This window comes from Geotrypetes seraphini, chromosome 6 (assembly GCF_902459505.1).
Source record: "Geotrypetes seraphini chromosome 6, aGeoSer1.1, whole genome shotgun sequence".
Lineage (NCBI taxonomy): Eukaryota > Metazoa > Chordata > Amphibia > Gymnophiona > Dermophiidae > Geotrypetes > Geotrypetes seraphini.
In genome coordinates, this window is record NC_047089.1 from 137346999 (window position 1) to 137373567 (window position 26569).

General features: G+C 40.3%; 1 protein-coding gene across 2 annotated transcripts in view; it reads right to left on the reverse strand.

Annotated features, from left to right (window-relative positions):
* The window catches only part of ATP10A (ATPase phospholipid transporting 10A (putative)), a 297371-nt gene that overhangs the window by 36959 nt on the left and 233843 nt on the right, over positions 1-26569 (reverse strand). For both annotated transcript variants that reach the window (XM_033948248.1, XM_033948247.1), the window contains exons 11-14: positions 23075-23178; positions 22787-22913; positions 19593-19777; positions 8099-8426 (exon numbers count right to left, since the gene is read on the reverse strand). In XM_033948248.1, coding sequence (XP_033804139.1) covers positions 8099-8426; positions 19593-19777; positions 22787-22913; positions 23075-23178 — 744 coding nt within the window. The remainder of the gene's footprint in view (positions 1-8098; positions 8427-19592; positions 19778-22786; positions 22914-23074; positions 23179-26569) is intronic.

The window sequence follows — 26569 nt, forward strand, 5'->3', positions numbered from 1 at the left end:
CTTCTATCCAATACAGTATAATATTTAGCGCATTGCAGGTGGCCTGGCGTTGGCTTGTGCAAGCCATGGGTGGGGATCCGACAGTTACTGATCTCTTGCCCTTGCGGGGTAACCCGGCCTTCCCTCCGGGACGGGAATCCAGAGAGTACCTGTCCTGGGGTGCGAAAGGAGTTTCTTGTTTAGAACATATTTGGGGGGATGATGGGGAGCTGTTGACCCATGCAGATTTGCTAGCTAAGGTGGGGGAGACCTGGAGCGTGCAGTTTGCATGTCATCAAGTGGAGCACTATGTGGGATCCCTCAACAGAGCACAATTGTGCTTGCATATGGGGGCCAGGATGCGGGAACTGTTTGCTCAGGAGGTTGGGCGGGGTCCCTCTCGGTGTCTAGCATTCATGCTAGTTTGCAGGAGTTACAACCAGCCAAGGACTACCAGATCATCCGGGGTAAATAGGAGAGGGAATTGCAAATTAATTTGGGACATTGGGATGTAGCCCGTACCTTGAGGGCGATGCCTGGGGTTACCCCGTGTGCTTGGTTGAGGGAAACGCATTATAGGGTGACATTATGCGCCTATTACACTCGTACATAGTTGTATTATAGTGGGGGGTCTCCCTACACCACTGTGTCATAAATGTGGGTTGGGAGGACACACTTTGTGACCTGCCCCATTATCCAGCACTTCTGGAGGCGTATAATCTCTTACATGTCAGGGTTACCCCGGCCCACTTTATCTTGGATTTGCCAGAGACTTTTGGCCATTTGCCTAGGGGAAATCGGACTCTTTGCAGGAAGATGAGTTTACTGGCCAGGAAATGTATTCTTCAATGCTGGACGATCCCTGACCCTCCGGCGTTTTGGCATTGGCGGAACCAGTTGCATCAGTTGGCCATCTGGGAGGCGTGAGATGCAGGAGGGGCTAGGAAGCGAAAGCTGTTCTTAAATATTTGGGAATCATATCTGCAAGCCTTGCATCCAAAGGGCAGCAGTGCGGTCTTAAGATGGGTGTCCTAATCTGGGCGCCCAGATAGTCGGGCTGGGAGAGTACTGGCGAGTACTGGTGGGGAGTACCATTGGGGGGAGGGAGGATTGGGAAGGGGGGAGGGGTTTGGTAAGATACTGGAACTTAGATAAGGACAGGGTAGGGGGATTCAGTGAGGGGAGGGGGTGGTGCAGCATTTTCGGGGCTCATAAGAGTCCAGGGCCTCGGAGTGTCTTTCCGCTCTCCTTACCCTCACACACCCTCAGTAGAGTGGGCTGGGGGGGAGTTTGGTTGATGTTCCTTTTCTTTTGTCTATGTTTGTTCTACTATTATATATGATGCATATATGTTTGTACTGAGCACTTTGGGGTGCCCTGGCATTGTATTTGTTGTTGTTTGCATCAATAAAAATTGTTTGAACCTAAAGAGGATACAGTGTTATAACTAGTTCCAGAAGGGGAATTTTAGATCAGCTGTGGATTTTTGCCAAGACTTCTCAACTGGTAAGTGTTGTTACAGTCAAGACACCCTATTCAGTATATTCTCAATTTAAATCTCCCAAAGGCTTCCCCTCTTTTCTTTGCAATCTTACATACAACATCAACTGAAGTTATATCCAACAGTTGTCTCCCCAATGTTAGATATCTATATTTCGCATCAATATAAATAGAAGCTTTATAAAAAAAAAAAAATTAGCCTACAGTTCCTCCTTCCTTCCAACTGCTGCATTTCAGTTATTTCAATGTTATTTGTTATGCCAAGTGCTGTCACTTCCCCTTTTTCTAAATATTCTCTCCTTCCAGGTGCAGCATGAGTATAAAAAAGCCATACCAATTCATCCTGACTTCTGCTTAGTTTTGTAACTGTGGGTTATTATTTTGTAAAAAAACAACAACAACAACAAAAAATCCAAACAACCCAAACCTATTTATATTTATTTTATTTATTTGTTTGGATTTATTATTGGTGTAAGATACAAATCTCTAACATTGGAAGAAAGATATGAGAAAGAGGAGATACTCGTTTGATTGAGACATTTAAATATTTCCATGACAAATGCACAGGAGGCAGGTCTCTTGCAACTAAAACGATGCTCTAGAATAAGAGGGCATAAGATGAAGTTGAGGGGGGGGGGGGGGCAGACACAAAAGAAATCTACGCAAATACTTCTTTACAGATAGAGGGGCGGATGCCTGGAACCACTTCCTGGTGAAGGTGGTAGAGATAAGGACTGTATGAATTCAAGAAAGCATGGAACAGACATGTGGGATCTCTTAGTGGGAGAAAGATATAGTGGATGATATGGATTGCAGATTGGAAGGGCCATAAGGTCTTTGTCTGCTGTCATTTTTCATATTTCTATGCATCATTACTTTTTGTTTTGATTTTTTTTAATATGAAAGTCTTCCATAATAATGTTTTTGTAGCACAACTGGACATGTATTTCTGGAACAGCTACTGGGCTGGCCTCATCATAACCAAACTATCATATCACATGACAGTCAGAGACACCTGCCTGGAAGCTCAATAAGTAAAAGCCCTGTGCTCATTTTCCAGAGATCATGGGTTCAAATCCCAACCAGCTCCCCCAGCACATATTTTAATTGTGGCATTCTACCTTGCAGGTGCACATTGATGATCTCACAATGAGGTCACCATTGTGCAGCTGCAAACCTCCATTTGTAATGAAGTAGAAGCCATGCCATCTGTTTTTTTTCCAGTTTTTAACCTTTTGCAAATGAAGTTATGTATGCAATCTATATATTTTTGTCATGGGCTTTATTTGCTGAATCCACCTGTTTCAAGAAGACCTCACTGGAGTTTCAAATTTCAAGTTTATTGAGATTTTGATTTAAACGCAATATCAAGTATTTTCAATGCGTATAACAATAATAATTTGGGGGGGGACAAATAGAACAGTTTAAAACCACAAACCATACAGTTTTTATCCATAGTTACATAAAGATACGTAAGGAATGAAAGGTTAAATTACATTTGATTTAAATAAACAATTAAAAATAAAACAACAGTTAGGGAAGAACAACTTTAGGAAAGGTATTAAAGAGAAAAGAAAAAATTTTTTTTTTAATGAAGACTTAATCTAAGAGTAATTGTTTAGGTAAGACCTGATCTAAAAGTAAATAGGAGAGTCAAAAGGATTGTCTGATCTAAGATTCATAAGCATCTTTATAAAGATAGCTTTTTAGATTGCTTTTAAATTTTTCTAAGGAGGTTTCAGTGCGCAAATAGATTGGAAGTTTGTTCCAAAGCTGGGATCCCAAGATAGAAAAGGTTGTGGTTCTTCTGGTGCCAATTACTTTCAGTGATGGAATGGTCAACAAATACTGATCTGTTGATCTAAGAGATCTAACAGGGAATAAGGTATTAAATATCGATATAAGAATATTGGAGTATTAGTTTTCTGAATTTTGAATGTTAACAATGCAATTTTATATGTTATTCTATGTGAAATAGGTAGCCAGTGTACTTCTTGCAAAAGAGGAGTGACGTGATCATATTTTTTAGAGTTAGTAATAATTTTTATTGCTGTGTTTTGTATAATTTGTAGTCTTCTGATTTCTTTCAGTGTTATGCTTTGGTATAATGTATTACAGTAATCTAGCTTAGAAATTATCAAAGAGTGAATTAGGACATTAAGAGCTTTTGGTTCTAAGACTTTGGCTAAAGATCTAATGAGGCGTAGTTTATAAAAACAACTTTTAACTACAGAACTGATCTGATCATGGTAGGATAGTTCATGGTCCAATAGTATTCCCAATATTTTTGTCGTTGTCACTTTTTATAGTGGAAAATTGTCCAAAAAAATTTGTGCTGCAAATGTAATGTCCTTTTTCCATGGTAGGAACATTGAAGATTTAGATGGATTTAGTGACAGCATGTAGTCTTTTAACCATTGACTAATTTGTTTTAACTTGTTATTTATGTTCATTATCTCAGTAGAATCAGCAGTATTTAATGGATGTAATAGCTGGATATCGTCTGCGTAACATTAAACAGAAAATCCTATGGACTGGGCTTAGTGTGAGAAGAGGAGCAAGGAAAATATTGAATAAAAGGGGAGACAGAATTGAACCCTGAGGGATACATATGAATTTATATAGTTACTTGATGATGTGTCGTTAAAATATAACTTTAGATGACCTGTCTTGAAAATATGAGTTAAATCAATTTAGAACTTGTTCAGAAATACCAATGGCAGATAGTCTTTTAATGAGCAAATGGTGGTCAATGGTGTCGAATGCTGCAGATAGGTCAAGTGAGATTAGAAGTACCGATTTATGGTGATCTAAGTAATATTGGATATTGGTTGTGAGACCTATCATTGAATATTCTGTTAAATAATTGGCTCTAAAGCCTGTCTGGTTGGATGTAATGTATGAGTTTTTTCAATAAAGTTGCTTACACGAATGAAAACAACTTTTTCTATTAATTTTGTAAGGAACGATAAGTTGGCAATTGGCCGATAGTTTGATTCAGATGAAATTGAGTCTTTAGGGTTTTTAATTATTGGACGGATGATTGCCTCTTTCCATTCTTTTGGTATGATTCCTGGAGCAATCTTTAGTGAGAAAAAAAAGGGTAGCTTTTCAGCAAGAAACATAAAGCTGGTTTTTTTTCATGTGCTGTGCTTCAGTTAATGGATCTTTTCGTCTAATTAGCAAATACCATTACTGTTTGCCCAGCAAAATAGAAGGTTTTGCATGCAATATCTTTGTATTGAGGTGCTCTGTTTATGTGGTGGCTTATTAAATGTATTTTGAGTTTAATAAAGCAAAAATAAAAACCCAGAGAGCTATTTAGCAAATCACATTAAGCACGTCCAAACTGTGCCTAAGTTCCATCCATAGAACTCAGATCTATCTGAAGCCTAAACTATGCTTAAAAGTAGACTTCCTTACAATGCCTATAAGACCTACTTTTACAATTGCTATGCAGCTTGCTAGCTCACTCTGTAGCACATTGGTTAAACCTACAACTGTCTACCCTAATGTTGCTGGTTTGAATCCCAGTCACTCTGTCTGATGGAAGAGAAATAAATAAAAGCATTAAACAGATCCAACTCCCAGTATTACAATTATAATGAAAAACAGCATAAAATCACCGTTCCTAATAACATAATAATAAAATATAACATTAAGGACATTTTGTTTGGACGTCTAAATCTCACCTAACACCCGTTTCTCTAAAGGACGCCTAAAAAGTTAGACGTCTAAACAGTACTGAACGCCACTGAGTGCTATTCTACAAAGGACGCCTAACTTAGACATCTAAACAGTGCCTAACTTTAGACACATTTTGCAGAGTCAGGGCCATATAGTCTTAAGTAGCAAGGAACAAAATATCCATAAACATTAGACCAAATCTTACCATTAATTAAGCCACAAAAATCCCTTTTCATAAGACCTCAGTGACTTCACTCAATCCAACAGCTTATGAGAAATTACAAGCCAGCCTTGTCATTGGTCTAATAAAATTATTATTATTTTTTTTTTTTAAACATCCCTGTTTGCGCCCCCTTTGCAAACATGTGCTAAGTAAGTTTCATGTGTATAGAACATTAGTGTAACAGGTGAAATATGCATCAATAATTTGGTCATGAAAATTTACACCAGCCATAGAGCTGGTGTAAGTGCTAACATAAGAACATAAGAGATGCCGCTGCTGGGTCAGACCAGTAGTCCATCATGCCCAGCAGTCTGCTTACGTGGTGGCCCTTTTGGTCAAAGACCAGTGCCCTAACTGAGACTAGCCCTACCAGCGTACATCCTTGTTCAGTAGGAACTTGTCTAACTTTGTCTTGAATCCCTAGAGGGTGTTTTCCCCTATGACAGCCTCCGGGAGAGCGTTCCAGATTTCCACCACTCTTTGGATGAAGAAGAACTTCCTTATGTTTGTACGGAATCTATCCCATAAATGCCAGAGATACGTGTTGTGACAGGGAAGCTCCTGTTACTGGTTTAAAACCTGCTTTAAACCCTGCCACCAAACCAAAGATGCCTATTCCTAAGCCAAGGAAGCTGCCCATTAAGTCTGTTCCCAGCGCTAGGATCAGGCAGCTAGGACAGAATGGAGAAGAGGTGGCAGAGTACCTGTTCCAGGGCACTATAATCCCTTTTATAACTCATTGGGTAATTCTCTAGCTAAATCTCTGGTGAGGAAAGCTATCCCAGTAAGGGTTAAGGAAAGGGGTGGAGTTGACAGGCAGAACGGACCTAGAGCAGGAGTGAAAGCCAGCCTACAGCATAAAACAGAAACAGCTGAGAACACTCAGGGGCACTCAGGAATTGGGAGAGAATGGTGCCTCACAGAGCAGAGAGGGGAAGGCTAGGAGCTCTCTCTTACTGCTGAGGGCTATGGAACTTCCTGTCCCACAGCTCTTCCAACCTAACAAATTGTTGCTTCCTAGACAGAGGCTCTTTGGAAGAGAAAAGCTTCCTGAGCAGGGCTGGCCAGCTGCTGCCTCCAAGGAGAATCTGTACCCAGCTTCAGAGAGCAGGGAATCCCTGATGGAGATAGAGGGAGAGATCTCTGAGGGAAATGAGATGGATTGCAGCCCTGAAGCCTGGGACCTTCTGTCTGATTAAAGCCCCTGAGACAGTGAGGTGCTATGTGGGGGAAGGGAATGAAAGTTTGTTTTGAACAAAAAGCCTAATGTACTTTAAAGCCACAGTTCTGTCCTTAGGCAGGACTGTCTAATGAATGAGTGTTGGGGGTATGAGTGTGAGGAGTGGGTAAAAGCCAAAAGTAAAGTAAACCCCTGTATGCAAGCCTAGCATAAAGAGTGGGGGAAGGGTGAATGCTAATTAGGCTTTAAACAGGGAGAAGTAAAGCTTAGAGGGAATTCAGTGACCTGACATTGCACAGCCCTGATAAGGGGAACTTTGGGTGGGGACTTTAGACCATTCAACAAAGGGTGGATGGTTCCCAGCCCCTACCCCGTAATCAAAAGAGTAGTGGGGGCATTTAAACTTCAGGTGGGTCAGGTAGGGAGAACTTCCTGAAGCAACCGCAGGCACAATATAGCAAGTTTTAAAGGAGAAAGTTTTGGTTTATTTTTTGCTTTCTTGAATGCAGCAGGGACTTGCTCTGAAGGAGAATTATTGTTTATGTAAAATATTTTCCAAGCCTAATCAGCCGAGGTGGCTGCCTGAGACCCAGTGCCATTGAACTGGGTAATAAAACTGGAACTACCCATTATTAGTGGAGTTTCTTTTTTGCTGTGGTTTCCCAGTGTGGTCCTTCAAGGAGCGCTCAGACTTGCACCTGGAGCGGGAGCCGGGTTGCCAGCGCTAGGCTTACCCCCTGGCCCCGTCACAGTGTATAACATGGTATTCTATAAGTTGCATGGTGTGGATCTCACTCATGAACTGCCCAGGTTCCACTTATGTGTTTGCCCATCTATAACTTATACACTATGTAAGATATATAAATACTTACAGAATAACACTTAAGTGGAATTTTAGCATCATTTATACTCATAATTGGTGCATAAATGTTAGCACTCATTCTATACAGTTATCCCTTAACCCCCAAATTCTATATATGGTGCTGAGATATTTTGTGCTGAAATTTGAGCTTGGATCTTTAATTAGCTTCTGAGATAATTACTGTTATTAATTAATTAGTGCAATTAACTGACAAATGAAATTTGAGTGTGCGTCTCTCCACACACCTAAATTCCCTAGCACACAACTCAAAAGGGAGCATAACCAGGGGAGTGGCGGAGCATTTTCTAAAAGTTACACAGCCCCATTTCTGCACCAAAATACCTTTGGTACAGAATGGGCACAAAGTGTCATTTATAGAATAGCACTCTGCACCAATTTTTTCCAGTGTCAAAATTTTAGCAGCATTTATAGAATACCTCGCTTTGTGTGACCTTCAGTTCATAGGCCCCATAAAAAGGGAAAATAAAATCAGACACTGATGAGGAAAAAATTTTTGAATGCAAACTATTTACTCACTATTTGGAAAAGCTGGAATGTGCTCTTCCCAAATAATAATCAGAAATCAAAAAATCACCACACTTGAAACCACAAGCTTTTTTCAGAAGGTAATATATAATATTTTACACTAATATATGAGCATACTTACCAATTGCCAGAGTCATGACTTTTAGCTTGTCTCGGATAAGTTTCACCACCATGCTCTTCTGAAGAGGAGTAGACCGACAACAAAGCACTGAGCGGCACTGTCTGGCTAGTGACAAAAAATGATCCTCTAGGCTGATATCCAGAGCATAGGCCAGTGTCTTTCCATCAATCACTAGGCCCAGGCTGGGTTTTACTGCATCTGAAGGTAATGGTAGCCGGATGGAAGCAAAGTCAACAGTCTTATTTTCAGCAGCTCTGTCAATGGGAACCTTTGAAAAGGTAGATTGTACGTAGTGCAAATTCTTTTTGAGCAATGCAGCACAAGCTTCCTGAAATAAAAACCACATGTCAAGGAAAGAGAAGGCCAATGTGGCACAGAGGAGAAATACTTTCTTAAACAGCACAGTCTTTCAGATAAAATACGATATGTATATGTATAATATATAATATTTATAATATAATAATGTATAATATAATATGTATAATAAAATCATATACATATAGAGATGAAAAGATGACTGCCAGTTCTAGTGTCCTGAACTTAAAAAAATTGCACAAATAAATATTTAATTCATACTGGAAAGAAAAAGGAGGCAACACAGGAAGGGTGGCTTTTCTTTTTCCCTTTTTAAAAAAAATTTAACAAAGGCTGCCTTAACATGCAGGTCTGTGCATAAGTAGCACTTATGCATAAGTAGCACATACTTTGTTTGACGATACCCCCATTAAAAGAACCTGCACACCTACCATCTGGTATGCACATACACACACACACACACACCCTCCCTCCCTTGGGACAGATAACCTACATGCATAGCAGCTATATGTAAAAGAATTTAGGGTAGGTGGGTTTAAAAAGGTTTGGGGAAAGTTCCTGAAGGAAATATCTATAAACTGTTGTTAAGTTGCCTGGGAAAAGCCACTGCATGGAATCTAGCTCCTAGGTATAGAAACCAGCTCTATAGGTGCTTGAACTCCTTGTCTGTGTCCTGGGAGATGTAATTTCCACTGGGTTTAAGCTCCCCTAATAATTTTGAAAAGTTAGTTACTGTGCTGCCAGGTTCTTGCAACCTGAATTGGCCACTGTAATATAAAGGGTTAGATGGACTTTTAGTCTGACCCAATATGGCAGTTCTTATGTTGTTAATATTATGAACAGTTGAAGGAGAAATAAACCACTACCTATCATAGAAGACCGAGTCCTTTATATAATAAACTGGCATAATAAATGGCAATAATTTTGTGACATTACCAGCTATCATAAAAGCTGGCTGATTGTTACTGCACAAATGAGAAACTGATTATAATCTAGCCAAATTATATCTTTCATTATTGTATCACATTTTCCATTATGAGCTGGGTATCCCACATTTGTAGTTAAAGAGTCATGTACTCTTCTGCCTATGATGCAATTTTCAGTATGTGGCCGTACTCTGGAATTAATTGGCCAGGATTTTGTGGAAAGGGTATATGGAATTCTGAAAGCATTAGAAAGTTTGGTTGCTTGAACAAGCATTCGAGAGGAAATTTGATAAACTGGGTGGCCACATTTATGCATGCGTTATACATATAAATGCTTATTGGTAAATATGTGCATACATATGAATAAAATTGCAGAGATTCTGCCTAAATACGTTTTGCAAGTATCTACTTAAATTACATAGCACATATATACAAGTGGAGGGGGGGAGCAATACACAGGACATAGTCAAGACTCCCACTTACACACTGAATAAGTTACAAGGGGTGCTCAATAATTTATCCACCTGAGTATTAAAAGAAAATAGCAAGCATGTTGTGACATGTCTCAAGGTTGCTCATGCACATTTACGCTCAGTACGAGTCTAACATTCCAAAAGACATGATGTCAGGAGAGTCCTCATGTGAATGCAGTGGAATCACAAGTCATCCCCCACCCCCAAAAAAGTTCAAGACAGAAAAGTCTGCAGACAAAGTAATGGCAACTGTCTTCTGGGATGATGGACTTTTGCTTCTGGAGTTCATGCCACACAAGACAACCATAACCGTAGAGAGTTACTCCAACACAATGATCTCTTTATGGGAGTCAATCAAGGAGAAAAGACAAAGAAAACTCACAGCAAGCATGCTGCTTCTTCACGATAATGTGCCAGTGCACATGCCACGACAATCACAGGCTGCCGTCCATATTACAAAACAGGGAAAACAAGAGACAGGGATGTGTTTGTGGCAGTGTAGGAATGTCCATCATGTTATAAAATGACTACACAGACTTACCTCCATGTAGAGCAGAGAGCAATGGCATAGCTAGGACTGAATGGTCCTCAGGCAGAAAAATTGAGGTGGGCCCCCTATAATACCATTGCTCCCTCCCTAAGTGGTGGCAAATGGGGGGATGCATATTTCTGAAAGCCCTGAAACAGCTTTTGAGTGACTTATCTAGTTACACATATAAATAAAAAGTAAAAAGTAAAAGAAATGATACATCGGGTGAAGTGGAGGTTTGACCAAAGAGGAGGCTAGCTACAGGATGCCTGAACTACAATGAAATATTATGCCCAGGTGTAGCCACTGAGGTCTTACTCCAACTAAATGCTAATTAGGTTATGAATGAGCATTTTTTACTCTATGCTGATAACTATTTTGATAACTAATTGAGTCAGAAGATTTAGTGGGGAATACAACTACTAATTTTTGAAACTGGGAAGGTGGCATACTACAGTTAATAAATTTTAAAAAATACTTTTTTTTTCTACCTTTCTTGTATGAGTAAAGCTTGGGTCCTAGTGTTTCTCTCCTGCTTGTTTCTATTTTCTTTCTTAACTCTCTCCAGGATCTCTATGTCTACCATCCATCTTTCTTGTGTGTCCTTATCCATCTTGTCCAGCGTCCCCTCTCTGTGTCCCTATCTGTTCTTGTCCCTATCTTCCATCCATGTTCAGCATTTCTTCCCCGTGTCTGTATCCCTCCCCTTGTATCCAGTATTGCCCTTATGTATCCCTGCCCTTATGCTTCCTTCATGACCAGAATGTCTTACATTCCTCTTTCTCTTCCCTTCCTCCTTCATTCCCCACTCTCTATGGTGTGGCATCTCTCTTTACCTCCATCTGTTAGTTCAACATCTCTACCCCTATCTCCCCTTGGTCCAGTCTTTTACCTCTCTCTCTTACCTCCCCACCACATCTCCAGCATCTGTCTACTCTCTTCTCTATATATTTTGGTCCATGTCTCACACTGTCTCTCATTTCCATCTGTTCTCTACCTCTTTCCATGCCAGCCTCTTCCCCCTCTGTCCAGATCTCTCGCTTATTCGGTCTCCCATCCTCAAGGTCCTGCATTACTCCCCATCTCTTCCCATTCCCCTATGCTCTCTCTCTCTCTTCCATCTGTTCTTCACCCCCCCCAGTTCAGCATTTGCCCCCTCTCTTCTCTGTCCCCTTTGGTCCAGGTCTCTCTTTTACTCTTCCATCCTCCCAAGGTCCAGCATTATTCCCGTTCGCTCCCATATGGATTCTCTCTCTCTCTCTCTCTCTCCCACCCCCAGCATTTCTCCTGCCCACAGCATCAGTGAGAAGCCATAGAGACAGAGACAGGATGGAGCAATGAAGGGCAGTGGTGGTAGAGAGAAAAGAAGGAGAGAGGAAACACTGAAGTATTCAATTGGCCTTCCTCCAAAATGATCTTCACATCCAAAAAGGACAGCTCACTGCTGTTGGATTTCATCTCGAACTGGATCGACGGATGACACTTGTTCAAAAAAAAATAATGCCTTTGTAGAATCCCACAGGAAGAAAATATCGTCTATAAAACGCCTCCACATCCAAACATGAAAAAAAACTAGAAGAATAAACCCAGCGCTGTTCAAAGCCAGCCATGAACAGGTTGGCAATCGAAGGGGAAAACGATGCCCCCATGGCTACTCCCATCCGTTGTTGAAAAAATTTCCCATCAAAAATAAAATGATTCTGGGACATCGCCACGGTAGTAAGTTTTAACAAAAAATCAGTTGGTACAAGGTGTGGATGGGCTTTTTTGTTTAAAACTTCTTCCAGTTTTGATAGAGGAGCACTTTCAGGTCATCAGCTGTTTTCAATCCTGGTCAGCAGCTGCTGTTGTAGCCCGGAAAAGCCTCCAGAAGTTGGATCCTTGGGTTCTTTTTAAGCAGGAGCCATTTCTTGTGCCAGCGTGCACGGAATGGGAGCAGAGTTTTTCAACTAATTTCACATTCCCTGAGGAAGCCCTTGAAGGGCAAAATAAGGCACTTGTTGGAATTGGGCATGGCTTCTGGATTGTTCATCGTTTATCCAAGTTTATCCAAGTTTATTAAGTATTTTTGATTTATCGCCAATTCAAAATTCAAGGCGATGTACAAATAAAATGGTTGGTGACACACTTGTAATTATTAAATTAAACAAACAATTATCTAAAATACACATAACACAAATAACGTTACATTTAAAGGTAATTTAAATAGGTTATAGTGAAACAAAAGGAAAGATATTTAATGGTTACATTCGATAAAACAATCACTAATTCAAGTTTAAAATATTTAATTAAATTCAGGGGAAAAACAATAGGAATGGGGACAAAGACAATTGACCTTTTGAATTATGGATGCGGAGAGAAAAAAAGAAAGATCAGTTATTAAAGGCGTCAATATATAGAAAACTTTTAAGTTCTGACTTAAATTTTGTTAAGTTTTTTTCCTGTCTTATGTACAGTGGAAGATTGTTCCAAGATTGAGGAGCTGTTATGGAAAAGATAGTGTTACGCCTTGTGTTGATAACTTTTAGTGAGGGAATAGCTAAAAGTTGCTGATCTTGAGATCTAAGAGATCTAGAGGAAGTATAGGGTATTAAAAGTCTAAATATAAAGGCAGGAGTTTTGTGTTCTAAAGCTTTAAAAATGAGTAAACATTGTTTAAATACTATTCTATGTGCTACTGGGAGCCAGTGTGCTTTCTTAAGCAGGGGTGTGACATGATCGAATTTTTTAGCCTTAAAGATTAATTTAATTGCGGAGTTCTGGATTATTTGTAATCGTTTAATTTCTTTCTGTGACAGACCTGTAAATAGAACATTACAGTTGTTTCATCGAGTCTGGCCAGACATTTATATCTATACGGCGTTCTTCAGACCATGGATCCCAAGCTAAGTAAAACTTTTTGGTTTTTCTTTTCCTGTGCACTGTGATGGGTTTAGTACCCTTTTGATAATTACATTTCTGTGGTGATGGAGTTTTTTTGCCAATGATAGGGAATTAAGCAAATTTGAACTTATATCATTTTGATAGTTGACTGCTGATGTTTATGAAATTTTGAGGCTTTTTCTCCACCTTTTTGTATGAAATGTTTATCGGGGGTGTTTAGCCCATCCCTGGTGAGTAATATATCTTTTGTATTTTTGATTTAAACATCTCTGTCATATCTCCCCTCTCCTGCCTTTCCTCCAAAGTATACATACAGTATTGAGATCTTTAAGTCCCCATACACCTTATGACATAGACCAGAGGTGTCCAATGTTTCTGGGGCCGCACAAATGCGCAAAAGCTGCAGCAAGACAGAGGAGGGAGCCAGCAAGACGGTAAACACCCGGGGGCTGCTGAGGAAAACACTGCATCGCCCTCGACCGGGGCCACACAATATATTTCACCGGGCCATATGTGACCCTTGGGCCGCAGGTTGGAAAACTCTGACATAGACCATCATCAACCATTTTAGTTATCTTCCTCTGGACTGAATCCACCCTTTTTATATCCTTTTTGAAGTTGCGTCCTCCAGAATTATACACAATATTCTAAATGATGTCTCACCAGGGGCATTAATATCTCTTTTTTCCTACTGGCCATTCCTCTCTCTATGCTTCTACTACTATTAATTATTTCTATAGTGCTACCAGATGTACGCAACACTGTACAGAGTCATAAAAAAATAAAACAGTTCCTGCTCGAAAGAGCTTACAATCTATACAACCAAGACAGAAAAACAGGATGTCATGGATACAGTTAAGGGGCATGGTTAATCAGCTGGCTGGGATGGTGGGCAGAGGAGTAGGGTTAAGGATTGAAGTTTATATCAAAAAGGTGGGCTTTCAGTCTGCCTTTAAACAAGGCAAGGGAAGGGGCCCGGCGGCCAAATTCAGGCAATCTATTCCAGCCATAGGAGGCAGCCAGATGAAAGGAACGAAGTATGGAATTGGCAGTGGAGGAGAAGGGTACAGCTAAAAGCAGCTTATCTGAGGAATGGAGTTCTCTGGGAGGAGTATAAGAAGAGAGAAGATAGGAGAGATATTGAGGGGCAGCAGAATGAACACACTTGTAGGTCATCAATAGGAGCTTGAACTGCATGCAATGGCAGATAGGGAGCCAGTGAAGTGACTTAAGGAGAGGGGTGACATGAGTATAGCGAGGTTGGTAGAAGATGAGTCGTGCAGCAGAGTTTTGCACAGATTGCAAGGGGGAGAGGCGACACTGCAGGAGACCAGTTAGAAGTAGATTGCAGTAATTTAAGTGTGAGTTACGAGAGCATGGACAAGGGTCCGGGTAGTGTGCTCAGAGAGGAAGGGGTGATTTTTGGCGACATTGAAGAGATAGATGTGATGGGTCTTAGAAGCTTGTAGGATGTGCGTAGAAAATGAGAGGTCGGAATCAAAGACGACTCCAAGGTTGCGAGCAGAGGAGACTGGAACAATGACAGTATTATTTACCAAGATGGAGAAAGAAGAAGGAGGAGCAGATGGTTTAGGAAGAAAGAGAATCAGCTTAGTCTTGGACATATTTAGTTTCAGATAACAGCAGGACATCCAGGTAGCAATGACAGCCAAACAGGCAGAGACTTTTTCTTGAACTTTAGGTGACATTTCGGGTGTAGAGAGATAGATCTGGGGAGTCATCAGCATATACTTGATACTGGAAGCCAAGGGAGGAGATCAGGGCACCGAGGGAAGAGGTGTAGAGAGAGAAGAGGAACTAAGACAGAACCCTGCATCTTTCTAGCATTCATCATCGCCTTTTCAATCAAGTTCATCACCTACACCCAAGTCCCGCTTCTCTTTTGTGCACAAAAGTTCTTCAAACACTAATCTTTACCATTCCTTCGAGTTTTTGCAGGCCTCAAATGCACAAACTTACATTTCTTAGCATTAAATATTAGCTGCCAAAATTCAGACCATCTTTCAATCTTCACTAGATCCTTCCTCAAGTTATCCACACCATCGTGGGTGTCTACTCTACTGCAGATTTTGGTATCATCTGCACATGGGAAAATCTTAACAGATATCCCGTCAGCAATATCGCTTACAAAAATGTTAAAAAGATCAGGGTCAAGAAGCAAACCTTGAGGTACAACACTGGTAACATCCCTTTTCTCAGAATGATCTCCATTGATTACTACCATCTGTTGCCTTCCACACCTATTCGCCCATGATCCCCCCGCCCCCACAAACCGACCAAGCCCCACCCAAAAAAACCAAGAACCCTAAAAAAACTTGCTTACTCCCACTACTCCCTAATCGACCACTCCAACCATCAGTTCCTACTTGGTTTTTACTTAAACATCAGATCAATGAGGAACAAATCGTCACTGATCAAAGATTGGCTGATTGAAACTAACCCCGACTTCGTCCTCCTCACTGAAACCTGGTTGCTATCAGATAAAGACATCATCATTAAAGATTGTCTACCACCAGGATTCAAGATTCTCTCACTAGCCAGAACATGGGGAAGAGGAGGAGGACTAGCAATAATCTTCCGAGACCACCTAAACGGTACCATTCTCAACACAATATCTTCGCCCAACTCCGAAATTCTAACCATCTCCCTAACATCGAAATCATTGCCCTCCTCATTAACCATAACTTTATTCTATATACCTCCAAAAAAATGGACCACGACCAAAGAGGACTTCGCAGAATCCCTTCTAACCAATTCTTTAACAAGCCCCTACAACCTACTATGCAGGGACATCAACATACACCTCGAGCAAACTGACCAACCAGAAATCTCAGATCTTTGGTCACTGCTCTCCCAACTAGGCTATGACAAACACCCCCCTGTCATAACCCACCAAAGAGGTCATCAGTAAGATCTGGTGACTCTCTCCTCCAAGGAACAGGCCAACCCCACATTTTACTGGAAACAAGGCAACTGGTCAGACTCCCTTTGGTCCGACCACCGTCTATGTACCTTCACCATTGGATGCCAACACAAACCCGCTAAACGCAGCAAAACAAGAATCATCAAAACCCACACTACCAGAGGAAAGATTGACCCAACGGAATTCTGGTCCCGTTTCGAAATTAACACCATTCCAACCGAAGAAACGGAACAACTCATGACCTCCTGGATCCAGGATAGTACTAACATACTAAACAAGATAGCCCCCATAAAAACCCGCAGAATTAGAACCCCTAACCAAGAGGCCTGGTTCGATCCTGAACTGCTGCTATGCAAGAAGGATCTCAGAAAAGCTGAAAGACTATGGCAAAAATCCGGAACCCCAGAACACAGATTGGCCTGGAGACTAAAATTAAAAAATTACAAAAACCTCACTAATGAAAAAAGAAAAAATTTCTACTCCCACAAAATCGGAAATATAAAAACCAACAGTAGTAATCTCTTCAAACTGGTTAATGACCTATATAACACAGAGACCTTCACAAACATACACGAAGAATCCACCTTAACTGCCAACTCCCTTGCTGACTTCTTCAACACCAAGATTCAAAAATTAAGATCAACACTACCTACCAGGCCCAATCCCCTCGAGTTTTTCCCCATTCTCCCAGACTTGTATTTATCAAACCCAGACCCAGGAGCCAGAGTAGACCTTAGTTGGAAACAATTCACAGTAATCGACTGGCAAACCTTCAATACTTACTACAACAAATATACACACTCCCACTGCAATTTGGATACATGCCCACCAAATATCATGAAAACTGCACCCCCCCCACTTTAAAGCAAAAATGATGACATGAGTTAATTACCTATTATCCTCAGGAAACTTCCCGTCTGAGCAAGGTCATATTATGATCACCCCAATTATAAAAAACGTGAAAGAACCACCTAATTCCTCATCTAATTACAGACCGATTGCCAGCATCCCCTTATTCACCAAAATAGCGGAGGGGTTGGTAAAGGCGGAACTCTCCGCATACCTAGAAAAATTCAATATTCTAAGCGACCATCAATCAGGCTTTCGCACGGACCACAGCACTGAAACCATCATAGCCTCCCTTGACCACCTCCACACGCTCTTTAGTCAGGGCTCAAGTGCCTTGATCATACAACTGGACCTGAGCAGTGCTTTTGACCTGGTCGACCACACCATTCTCCTTGAATGCCTGGCTCACATTGGCATCTCAGACCAGGTCCTCAACTGGTTTCAGGGGTTCCTAAGAAATAGATCCTATAAGGTATTCAAGAATAACTCTTTCTCATATAGCTGGGACAACACCTGCGGGGTCCCGCAGGGCTCCCCCCTATCACCCCCCCACCCTATTCAATATCTACCTGGCCTCCCTAGGTAATCTTCTACATAACCTCAGGCTCAAATTCTTCATTTATGCAGACGACATCACAATATCCATCCCACTTACCAATCTCTCACAAGAAATACTCGACCACATTACAAACATTCTCAACCAGATTGAACTCTGGATGCTATCATTCAGACTGAAACTAAACCCTAACAAATCAAAATTCTTCCTAGCCACCCCCAAAGACAAAATCAAGGAAGCCACAATTCAACTGAAAGGAATGACCTTCCCCTTCGAACCGACCTTAAAAATCCTGGGAGTCACGCTGGACAAAAATCTTTCCCTAGAAAATCACACCGACCTCATCGTCAGGAAAAGCTTCTCTGTACTTTGGAAACTTCGCACCATAAAAAAATACTTCAATGACACTTCTTTCCGCCTTCTTGTACAATCCTCCATCCTCAGCATTCTAGATTACTGCAACATCATCTACCTTAACGCCACGAAGAAAACTACCAGGAGACTAAAAATAATCCAAAATACTGCCGTGCGCCTCATCTTTGGCCTAAAGAAATGGGAACACGTCACCCCTTTCTACCACCAACTTCACTAGCTGCCATTCGAGTCTAGAGTTCTTTTTAAATTCGCATGCTTCTGCTATAAGGCTGTAAACAGTTCTTCACCAAGTTACATCAATCCCCACTTTAACCTCTATTGCACCAACAAGAAATTCCGTCGAATTCAGCTATTTGCCTTCCCTTCGCTCAAACTTTGTCACCTCAAAAGATTCCTGGACAAAACTTTCGCCTTCCAAGCAGCTAAGCTGAACCCATGGCTAGCCCAAATGATACTCGAGGCCCCCACTTACCTCGGCTTCAGAAAATTACTTAAAACCTACCTATTCAGCAAACAAGACCCTAATTGTCCCCCCCCCTCCGACAATAACACCTCGCCCCCCCCTCCACTTCTCCTCCTTCACGATGCCATCCCTTTTCCCTACTTTCCACATCCTGTGTTTAGTTCGATCAAAGCTGTAATTCTGATAAATAGTTGTAAATCTGCTTGTCTATGCAGATCCTAATCTAACTGATGTAAACCGCCTAGAACTCGCTGGGTATGGCGGTATATAAGAATAAAATTATTATTATTATTATTAACCAGTTCCTGACCCAGTCTGTCTCTTTAAGGCTCATCCCGAGGGCACTCAGTTTATTTATTAGACATCTGTGTGGAACACTGTCAAAGGCTCTGTTAATATTTAAATACACTCCATCTAATGCACTCCCTCTATTTATCCAAACAAATAAATTGACCAGATTTGTCTGACAAGACCTGCCTCTAGTGAACCCATGTTGCCTCAGGTCCTGTAAGCCACTGGATTCCAGAAATGTCACTATTCTCTGTTTTAGAAGCATTTCCATTAACTTACTTACTACAGAAGTCAGACTTATAGCCCTGTAGTTCCCTACTTCTTCCTTACTTCCACTTTTGTGGAGAGAGACCACACCTGCCCTTCTCCAGTCTCCCGGTACCACTCCTGACTAAAGAAGCATTGAAAAGGTCAGCCAGTGGAGCCACCAGAACTTCCATAATTTCCTTCAGTACCCTCAGATGTACACCATCCGGCCCCATCGCTTTGTCCACCTTTAGTTTAGCTAGCTCCTCATGAACACAATTCTCTGAAAATTGATCAGGGTCTACCACACCTCCAGCCCTATTTGCTTTTGTCTTCTGTGGTCCTGCTCCTGGCGTTTCAGCTGTGTACACAGAATAGAAACATTAGCAATTCAGCCTTATGTTTATCAGCTTCTACATAGTCCTCCCCTTCACCTTTGAGTCTCACAATGACACTTTTGAACTTCCTCCATCTATATTTTGGCCTTTCCCTAGATATCCATATCCTGACTTTATAAAATTGGGATTTGGGCATCTATGCAACATGAATGTCTGAATGCTGGTTTTCAGATGTCTAAAACATGAACAGAATTTCTAAAATAGGGCTAAGGCATCACAGTAAATAAGTTATTATGAACAGCCCACCTGTGACTCAGCATTCAGCATGATAATTTCTTCATCATGATCTAATAGTTTGCAGGAGTAACCAATATTTATTGCTGTCTCTTGTTTATCTCCAGTGAGAACCCAGATCTGCAGTCCAGCTTTACGTAGATTGGCAATGGTTTCTGGTACGCCATCCTGTAAACGGTCTTCTATACCAGTTGCACCTGAATACATATACAATGCAAATCAATGTTTTAGCAACATCTACTTAAGGTATCTACAGAAACATTATTTAAGGAAGAGCTTAAGGTGAAAGACTAACTCTGTAAATAGAAATACAGCACATTAAGCAAAGTTATCTAGAGAGGATGAAAGCAATGATGTTTGGAAAGAGGGCCATCTGGAAATCTATCAAAACAAGATTAAATCCTTAGAACTTTGTTTTTAAGAAGAAGATAAATCATCTCACTGGTACCCTTAGAAGTAGCCAAGTTCATTCAACCACCAATCACAACATAGGAAAACATGAACGTGCAATCTTTAGAAAACAAGTTTAGGAAATACACAGATAATTTCACAAAGGTTTCCCTAGATGCACTGTAAAAAACCAAACAAACAAACAAACAGTTTTACATTCAGAAAAACACCTAATTACATATACAGTGCAAATCAATGTTTTAGCAAACTGCTCTCTGCCCCCAGGAAAGCATATGGTGTTGCTGGGGTGCAGAGAATAGACCAAAAGGGAACAAAGTTGCTGCATTTTATAAAATACTTGAGTACTTTTACACCAACTTTGTAGCGAATGTAGGTTTGTATTTATTTTTATTATTTTATTTAAAATTTCTGTTCCACCTAAATTCTTAGCCGAGCACAATTCAAATACATACATAATAAAATATAACAAAAACTAACACAAATATCCACCTACAATTCTTATACCAGTACTGTACTATCTCATATTCCGTGATGTTGAACAACGGACATTACTTTATAGTGAAAGAACTCTTATAGTGGGATTTTTAGAAGGGATTGGGAGAGCTTCAGATGTATTTGAATGTATTGAATGTATGAAGTATGTTTAAACGAATTTTAATTATAAGTTATATACTAATTGTGAGTTAATAAAATAATTGAGTATTTATGCAAAGTAGCTCTTTTTGTGTGCATGAAATAATCGTTTATTAATTAATTAGAGCGATTGATAATTTATTATAAATCCCGGTGGGTTTATATACATGCAAATGTATAGAGAGTTATCAATCCCTGAAATATGTATTCTTTGAACCTGTCCATGAATCGCCTTGAAGGAGGATGAAGTTTAGAGCTCTTAGAATGCTGATATTCTCTGGGAACCAGGCACTAGATGATATAATTTGCCTTTTTTCTGTCTTGATAGTCTTGTAATATCCTATTAAATTCTGCTCTGTGTAATCTTGGAACTAAAAATGGTAGACTTGAGAATGATTTATTATATTTCTTTATATATATTTTTTGTTCCTAGATATGTATTAAACTAAATCAGTCTTTTCTGTACACGATTTTTGTTTGGTAAGAAGTATGAAACTTGATAAATAAAATAATAATAATGACAAAATTTCATCAATATGGCTGTTTTTAAGATCAGAACATTTTATAATTGTTTCTAACTTACATTTTTCTCAATTAAGGGCTCCTTTTACGAAGGTGCGCTAGCGTTTTTAGTGCACGTACCGGATTAGCGTGCGCTAGCCAAAAAACTACCGCCCGATCAAGAGGAGGCGGTAGCGTCTAGTGCGCGCGGCATTTTAGCGCACGCTATTCTGCGCGTTAAGGCCCTAACGCGCCTTTGTAAAAGGAGCCCTAAGTGTTTTAGAGTCAGGGTATTAATGTGTTATATATATTTCTGTTTTAGACAGAGATTGCAATTCCCCTGATACAAGTGTTTGATGAAATTGGGCCACGTCAGGTCTGGTTGATGCTTCTCCTTATCCACACTGGTGTCTGTTCCCTTCTGTTCATTGGCTTGTTTTCCTGGACTTTCCAGACTGGGCTATCATCTGATCACCATTTTTATTCTTTGATCTCTCTTTTGGGCCCTCTTAACAATTGTTTATAACCTTCATAGTCTGGATTTAGAAGTGTTTATAGCACTGAAAGTTTATTAATGACATTAGTATCTGGATATGAGAGATATATTATGTAGAGGAAAACAGACAATTTTAATGTGCCTGTACTAACCACATTCTCATTCATGACCTTTTACTGCTCAGATTAAATGAGCTGAGGTTTTCTGGTTTGGTTTTTAACTGGTTTAAGTAATTTCTTTCCCAGAGATGTTATCAGATTAAGATGGATGGTGTTTTATCTTTTTCTTGGCAGACCCTCTGTGGAATACCCCAGGAATCTCCTTCTTTTTAATGTATTTCCAAGTTCTTTTGGCTTAGCTTTACAAGAGCTGGGGATTTTTGTTTATTCTTAAGTGGATGCTATATTATTAATACCTGGTCTTGAAGATCAAGGGTCAACATATTCTCTATTAAATTAGGGATTTAGAATAGTGAACTTGATTTTAGGGATTTATTTTAAAAGCTTGTAGCCCATTTAAACCTAAGCAGATACCAAAATGCACAAAGAGGTATATAATCCCCCCCAAAACATCTGAAAACCTGTCTAAATCGGTACTTGGACAATCAAAAAGAAAGGTTATCCAAGTACCGATAATCGAACAGGGTTTTAGACACATCTAAAACCAGCTTAGGCCTTTTCCCTTCCTCTGTCTGTCCAGAGTTAAAAGGGATGGTTTTGGAGGAGTGGGTAGGGTGGGAGGTGGGCCGACCTAGACTTAGTCATCTGGCAGCCATAATCAAAAAGTCTGACAGGTTGCCTGGGCGGAACTTATACGTTTTGACTTAGACCAAGTTAAAACAAGTATAAGCTCTGGATCGGGCCTCTGAGCTGATCACGGCTGCCACGATCAGCTCAGCGGCATAGGCAACTCGTCCCCCTGCCCCCATAACGATCACGGCAGGAAGGATGACCAGTCCCTCCTGCCAGAACCTGTGAACCCTCTCACAATCTGAGTGCAATTCTACAAAGGATGCCTATCTTAGACGTCTAAATGGCGCTTAACTTTAGACGCGTTTTGTAGAATCAGGGTGTTTTGCAGAATCTCTACCACCTCTACTAAAAGGCTATTCCATACAATTTTGAAAAAGCCTCCTGTGTCTCATCTTTTGAAATGCAGCGATTACCTAAAAGGTGCAGGTTTGTTTCCAGGTGACTTGCAGACTGAAACAGCAGTTCAGCCCTGTTTTCAATGGACGAAGCAGCTTGCAAGTGCTTTTTCAACCAACGAGCATATTCCTCTTTATTAAGAACCTATGTAAAAGAAAATGAAATGTCAAAAACCAAAAGGAGTCATCATTATTTAAGTTATGAATGCTGTACTTTAAAAAAAAAAAAAAATGAAAATGTCCTGCATAGAAATACATTAAGGGCCATTGCACCAAGATAGAATTAAGAACAAAAAAAATACTTACTCTTTTGGCAATACACAAGGTTCGAAGGCCATCAATAGCATACAGGTTAAGGTAATTCTGTGTCTTACTTAGGATTTTATTTTTACGTTTGTCCTTATGGTCATCTAAACAAAACATTTAAAAAATAGTGAAAGATGGCACAACATGCAGTTAAGAAAAATCATGTAGAATAAAGTGTTACACAATATATAACATACGTCACTATTTAAAGAATAACTGGAGTAATTCTGAAAATGACACACAAAATTAGGTCCAAAAAGCAAAACAGATCAAAAACCTTATGTTCAAATGCACAATAAAACCTCCAACATATATGTTGTAATGCATTCTCGTGACTTGATAAACAGTTTTAATTTATCTTAATTGAATTTTCTTTTCTTTCTTTCAAATACTGCACTCTCCAAGCCCAACGTGGTCCAATTCACCATACGAGTGGGTGCTTGATATTTTCTTAGCCCGTCCAACCAACCAACTTCCTAAATTCTGAGCATTATTTTACCACTGGAGCTGAAAAGAGAGTGTTATCTTATTTCGTTGAGGGCCAATTTGCAGAAACAAAATTCTATGTTTCTTAACATTGTTTCAGATCACTGATTGAATTATATCCACGTCATTCTCTTCTTGGCTGGGCTGAGAACTTTGCAGCACCCTTCATATGTCTGTGGCTTTCTCAGGGGATTCACATGTGCAGCAGCAATCAAGCTTCATCTAATCTTAGCTCTGCTCGCCACAGGTCACATTAGGCTTGAAGAATGCAGTATTTGAAAGAAAAAGAGAAAATTATGATAAAATAAATCTGTTTATAAAATAATGAGAATGCGTTACACATAAATATTAGAGGTTTTTGAGACCAATGAAAAAGAACTTGGACCCTAAAGATTATGAACGAAGGACAACTTTTTTAGCTTCCTCACTAAGGGTCTCTGAGGTCTTTTCCTCCATTAATAGTCGTTACAGCAATTATGATCTCCAGCTTGATTTTGATCAGATCTAATTCTTTTGGAAGTTGTAACATTAATCTGACATCATCTTAGTTTGTGGCAGAATGGGGCAATTCATCGTGGGATGTTACAATGTGGCCGCAATGAATCATCCCATTATGGGGAGGCTTCAGGAGGCACAGGCAGATGCCCCAGTCATGCGACAAGTAGCTGAAAACTCCCTGCCAGTCACCGCCGCAGAGATGCCCCAGCCCACTCCCTGGTGCCTGGTCTCCCTGCGAGCCACCACTGCCTGAGCGGTGGAAGGATGCGATGCAGCAGCTCTGGTGGCAGCTTCTCCCCCCAGGGCCCGGGCTCCCCACTAGCCACCCTACCTGCTTTCCAGCCTCGCCGTGCAGCCTGCTGTTCTGAGGCCGATGCTTGGAGGTCTATTTGGGGAGGGGGAGATGTGGGGAACATTGCCCCTCCCAAATGCTGAATCAGATTCATCACGCTGAAACAGCCGCAATTAACTGGCTGCGATGAAGCGGCATAGATGAATCATCCTAGACCCATTTGTGGATATTTAATTCACAGCTACCAGGGCTAATCTAGATATTCGAGCAGACCACCGTATTCAGTCTGCTAACTAATCAGATAGAGTTAGGAGAGCTAAAAAATGCTAAGCTACGTAATTTTATCTGGATAGTTATTCAGCTAAGTCCTGGTAGTTCAATTATACCCATTATTCATCCAGCTGTGGGGTCCCACACAAAATATCTGAGTATAAAATGCCAACACTGGCCAACATTTTAAAAAATGCTGTGTGCCACAGGTTCAAAGGTCTAGATCAGTGTTTCTCAACTCAGTCCTGGAGTACCCCCTTGCCAGTCAGGTTTTCAGGATATCCACAATGAATTTGCATGAAAGAAATTTGCATAGAATGGAAGCAGTGTATGCAAATCAAGTTTATGCATATTTATCGTGGATATGCTGAAAACCTGACTGGCAAGGGGGTACTCCAGGATCGAGTTGAGAAACATTGATCTAGATAGAACCCATATTTATTTTATTTTTTTAAGTATTTATATACCACTTATAGCCTAAGGTATATACATTCAAGTATTCAAGCATTTTTCCATCCTGTCCCGTGGTCTCACAATCTATCTAATGTACCTGGGGCAGTGGAGGATTAAGTGACTTGTTCAGGGTCACAAGAGCAGCACAGGGTTTGAACCCATAACCTCAGGGTGCCAAGGCTGTAGCTCTAACCACTGTGTCACACTCTCCTCCATAAAAAGAATCATAGCATTAAAATACAACGAGGGATAACCCTGTGTTAAAAATTACTTGTGGGTTTTCTGGGCTGCAGAAATGTTTGGCACATCTTACAAGTGCTTCTACCAGCCCTCTGGAACACAAGTGTAAGAAAAGGAAAAAGTTTCACTATCCAACTTGGCTATGACTTTCATCCTCCTGAACCCACAAACGATCATGGTTGCGTTTCACATGCATTCTGTTTGCACTTGCATTCTCTGCTGGGTTCAGTGGCAGAGACAGATACCAGTAATTACAGCATTGAAAGGACCTTGTTATTTCAAAAGAAGCCAGTTTCAAACTACACAATATGAGCTGGATTAATCCAAGCACAGACATGGCAATTTGCAAGCCTCTCTCCATGGGTAAAACATCTATTTACCCATAGCAAAAGTGCTCAGTGATTGCGTTGATTAGAGTAATGTTATTGTTTCAAGCAATATATTACTGAAATCAAATTAGAGTATTAAATAGCATATGAATCTATAAACAGCAATTCATTTAATTTCTTATGTTCAAATGTTTTTGCCTTCTTGCATTAAACTGAATTAATATATTTTTCCACATTAAAGGTCCCTTTTATAAAAACACATAAAAGCACTTCACAGAGTTTACCATGTAGTAACTTACTAACACAGTAAATCACGATTCTGTATATGGTGCCCAGATCTGCACATCCAAATTTGGGCGTGTGCCCAAAATGTGCACATAAATGAATTAACGAGCCCGAAACTATCAATAATTGGGTGCCAACAACCAGTTATGGAAGTTAATTGGCACTCCTTACAATTTGTGCCTGCTTTTGGCTATAAGGCAGGACACGAAATCTACTTGCACATAACTCAAAAGAGGGCGTGGCCACGGGCATTTTGAAAAGCTGTGCGCATAATTACAGAAGCGTGCCTAACTTGAGTGCTAGCTTTATTCCAAACAGAGATTTTAAGACTATCATTTTTTTTAACTCAAATATTAAAAGGAGTCTATTAGCATGCAACCATAAAAAAGGACCTCAGTGATCAATAGCCTGGATTTCATATTAATTTAAATTGGCCTCGCATCAACTATCTTGCCTTTAATGTGATGATGATTATTTTCTGAATACCGGTAATTGTAGCCTAACATGAAGTCTGCAGATCATTATTTTTGTGACAAGTATTTGTTCACAATTATAATTGCAGGTCAGTCCATTATCATTTTACGTTCTCCTGTGTTATTATTTGGCAAAATACCCCATTTCCCCCCCCCCCCCCGGAAACTG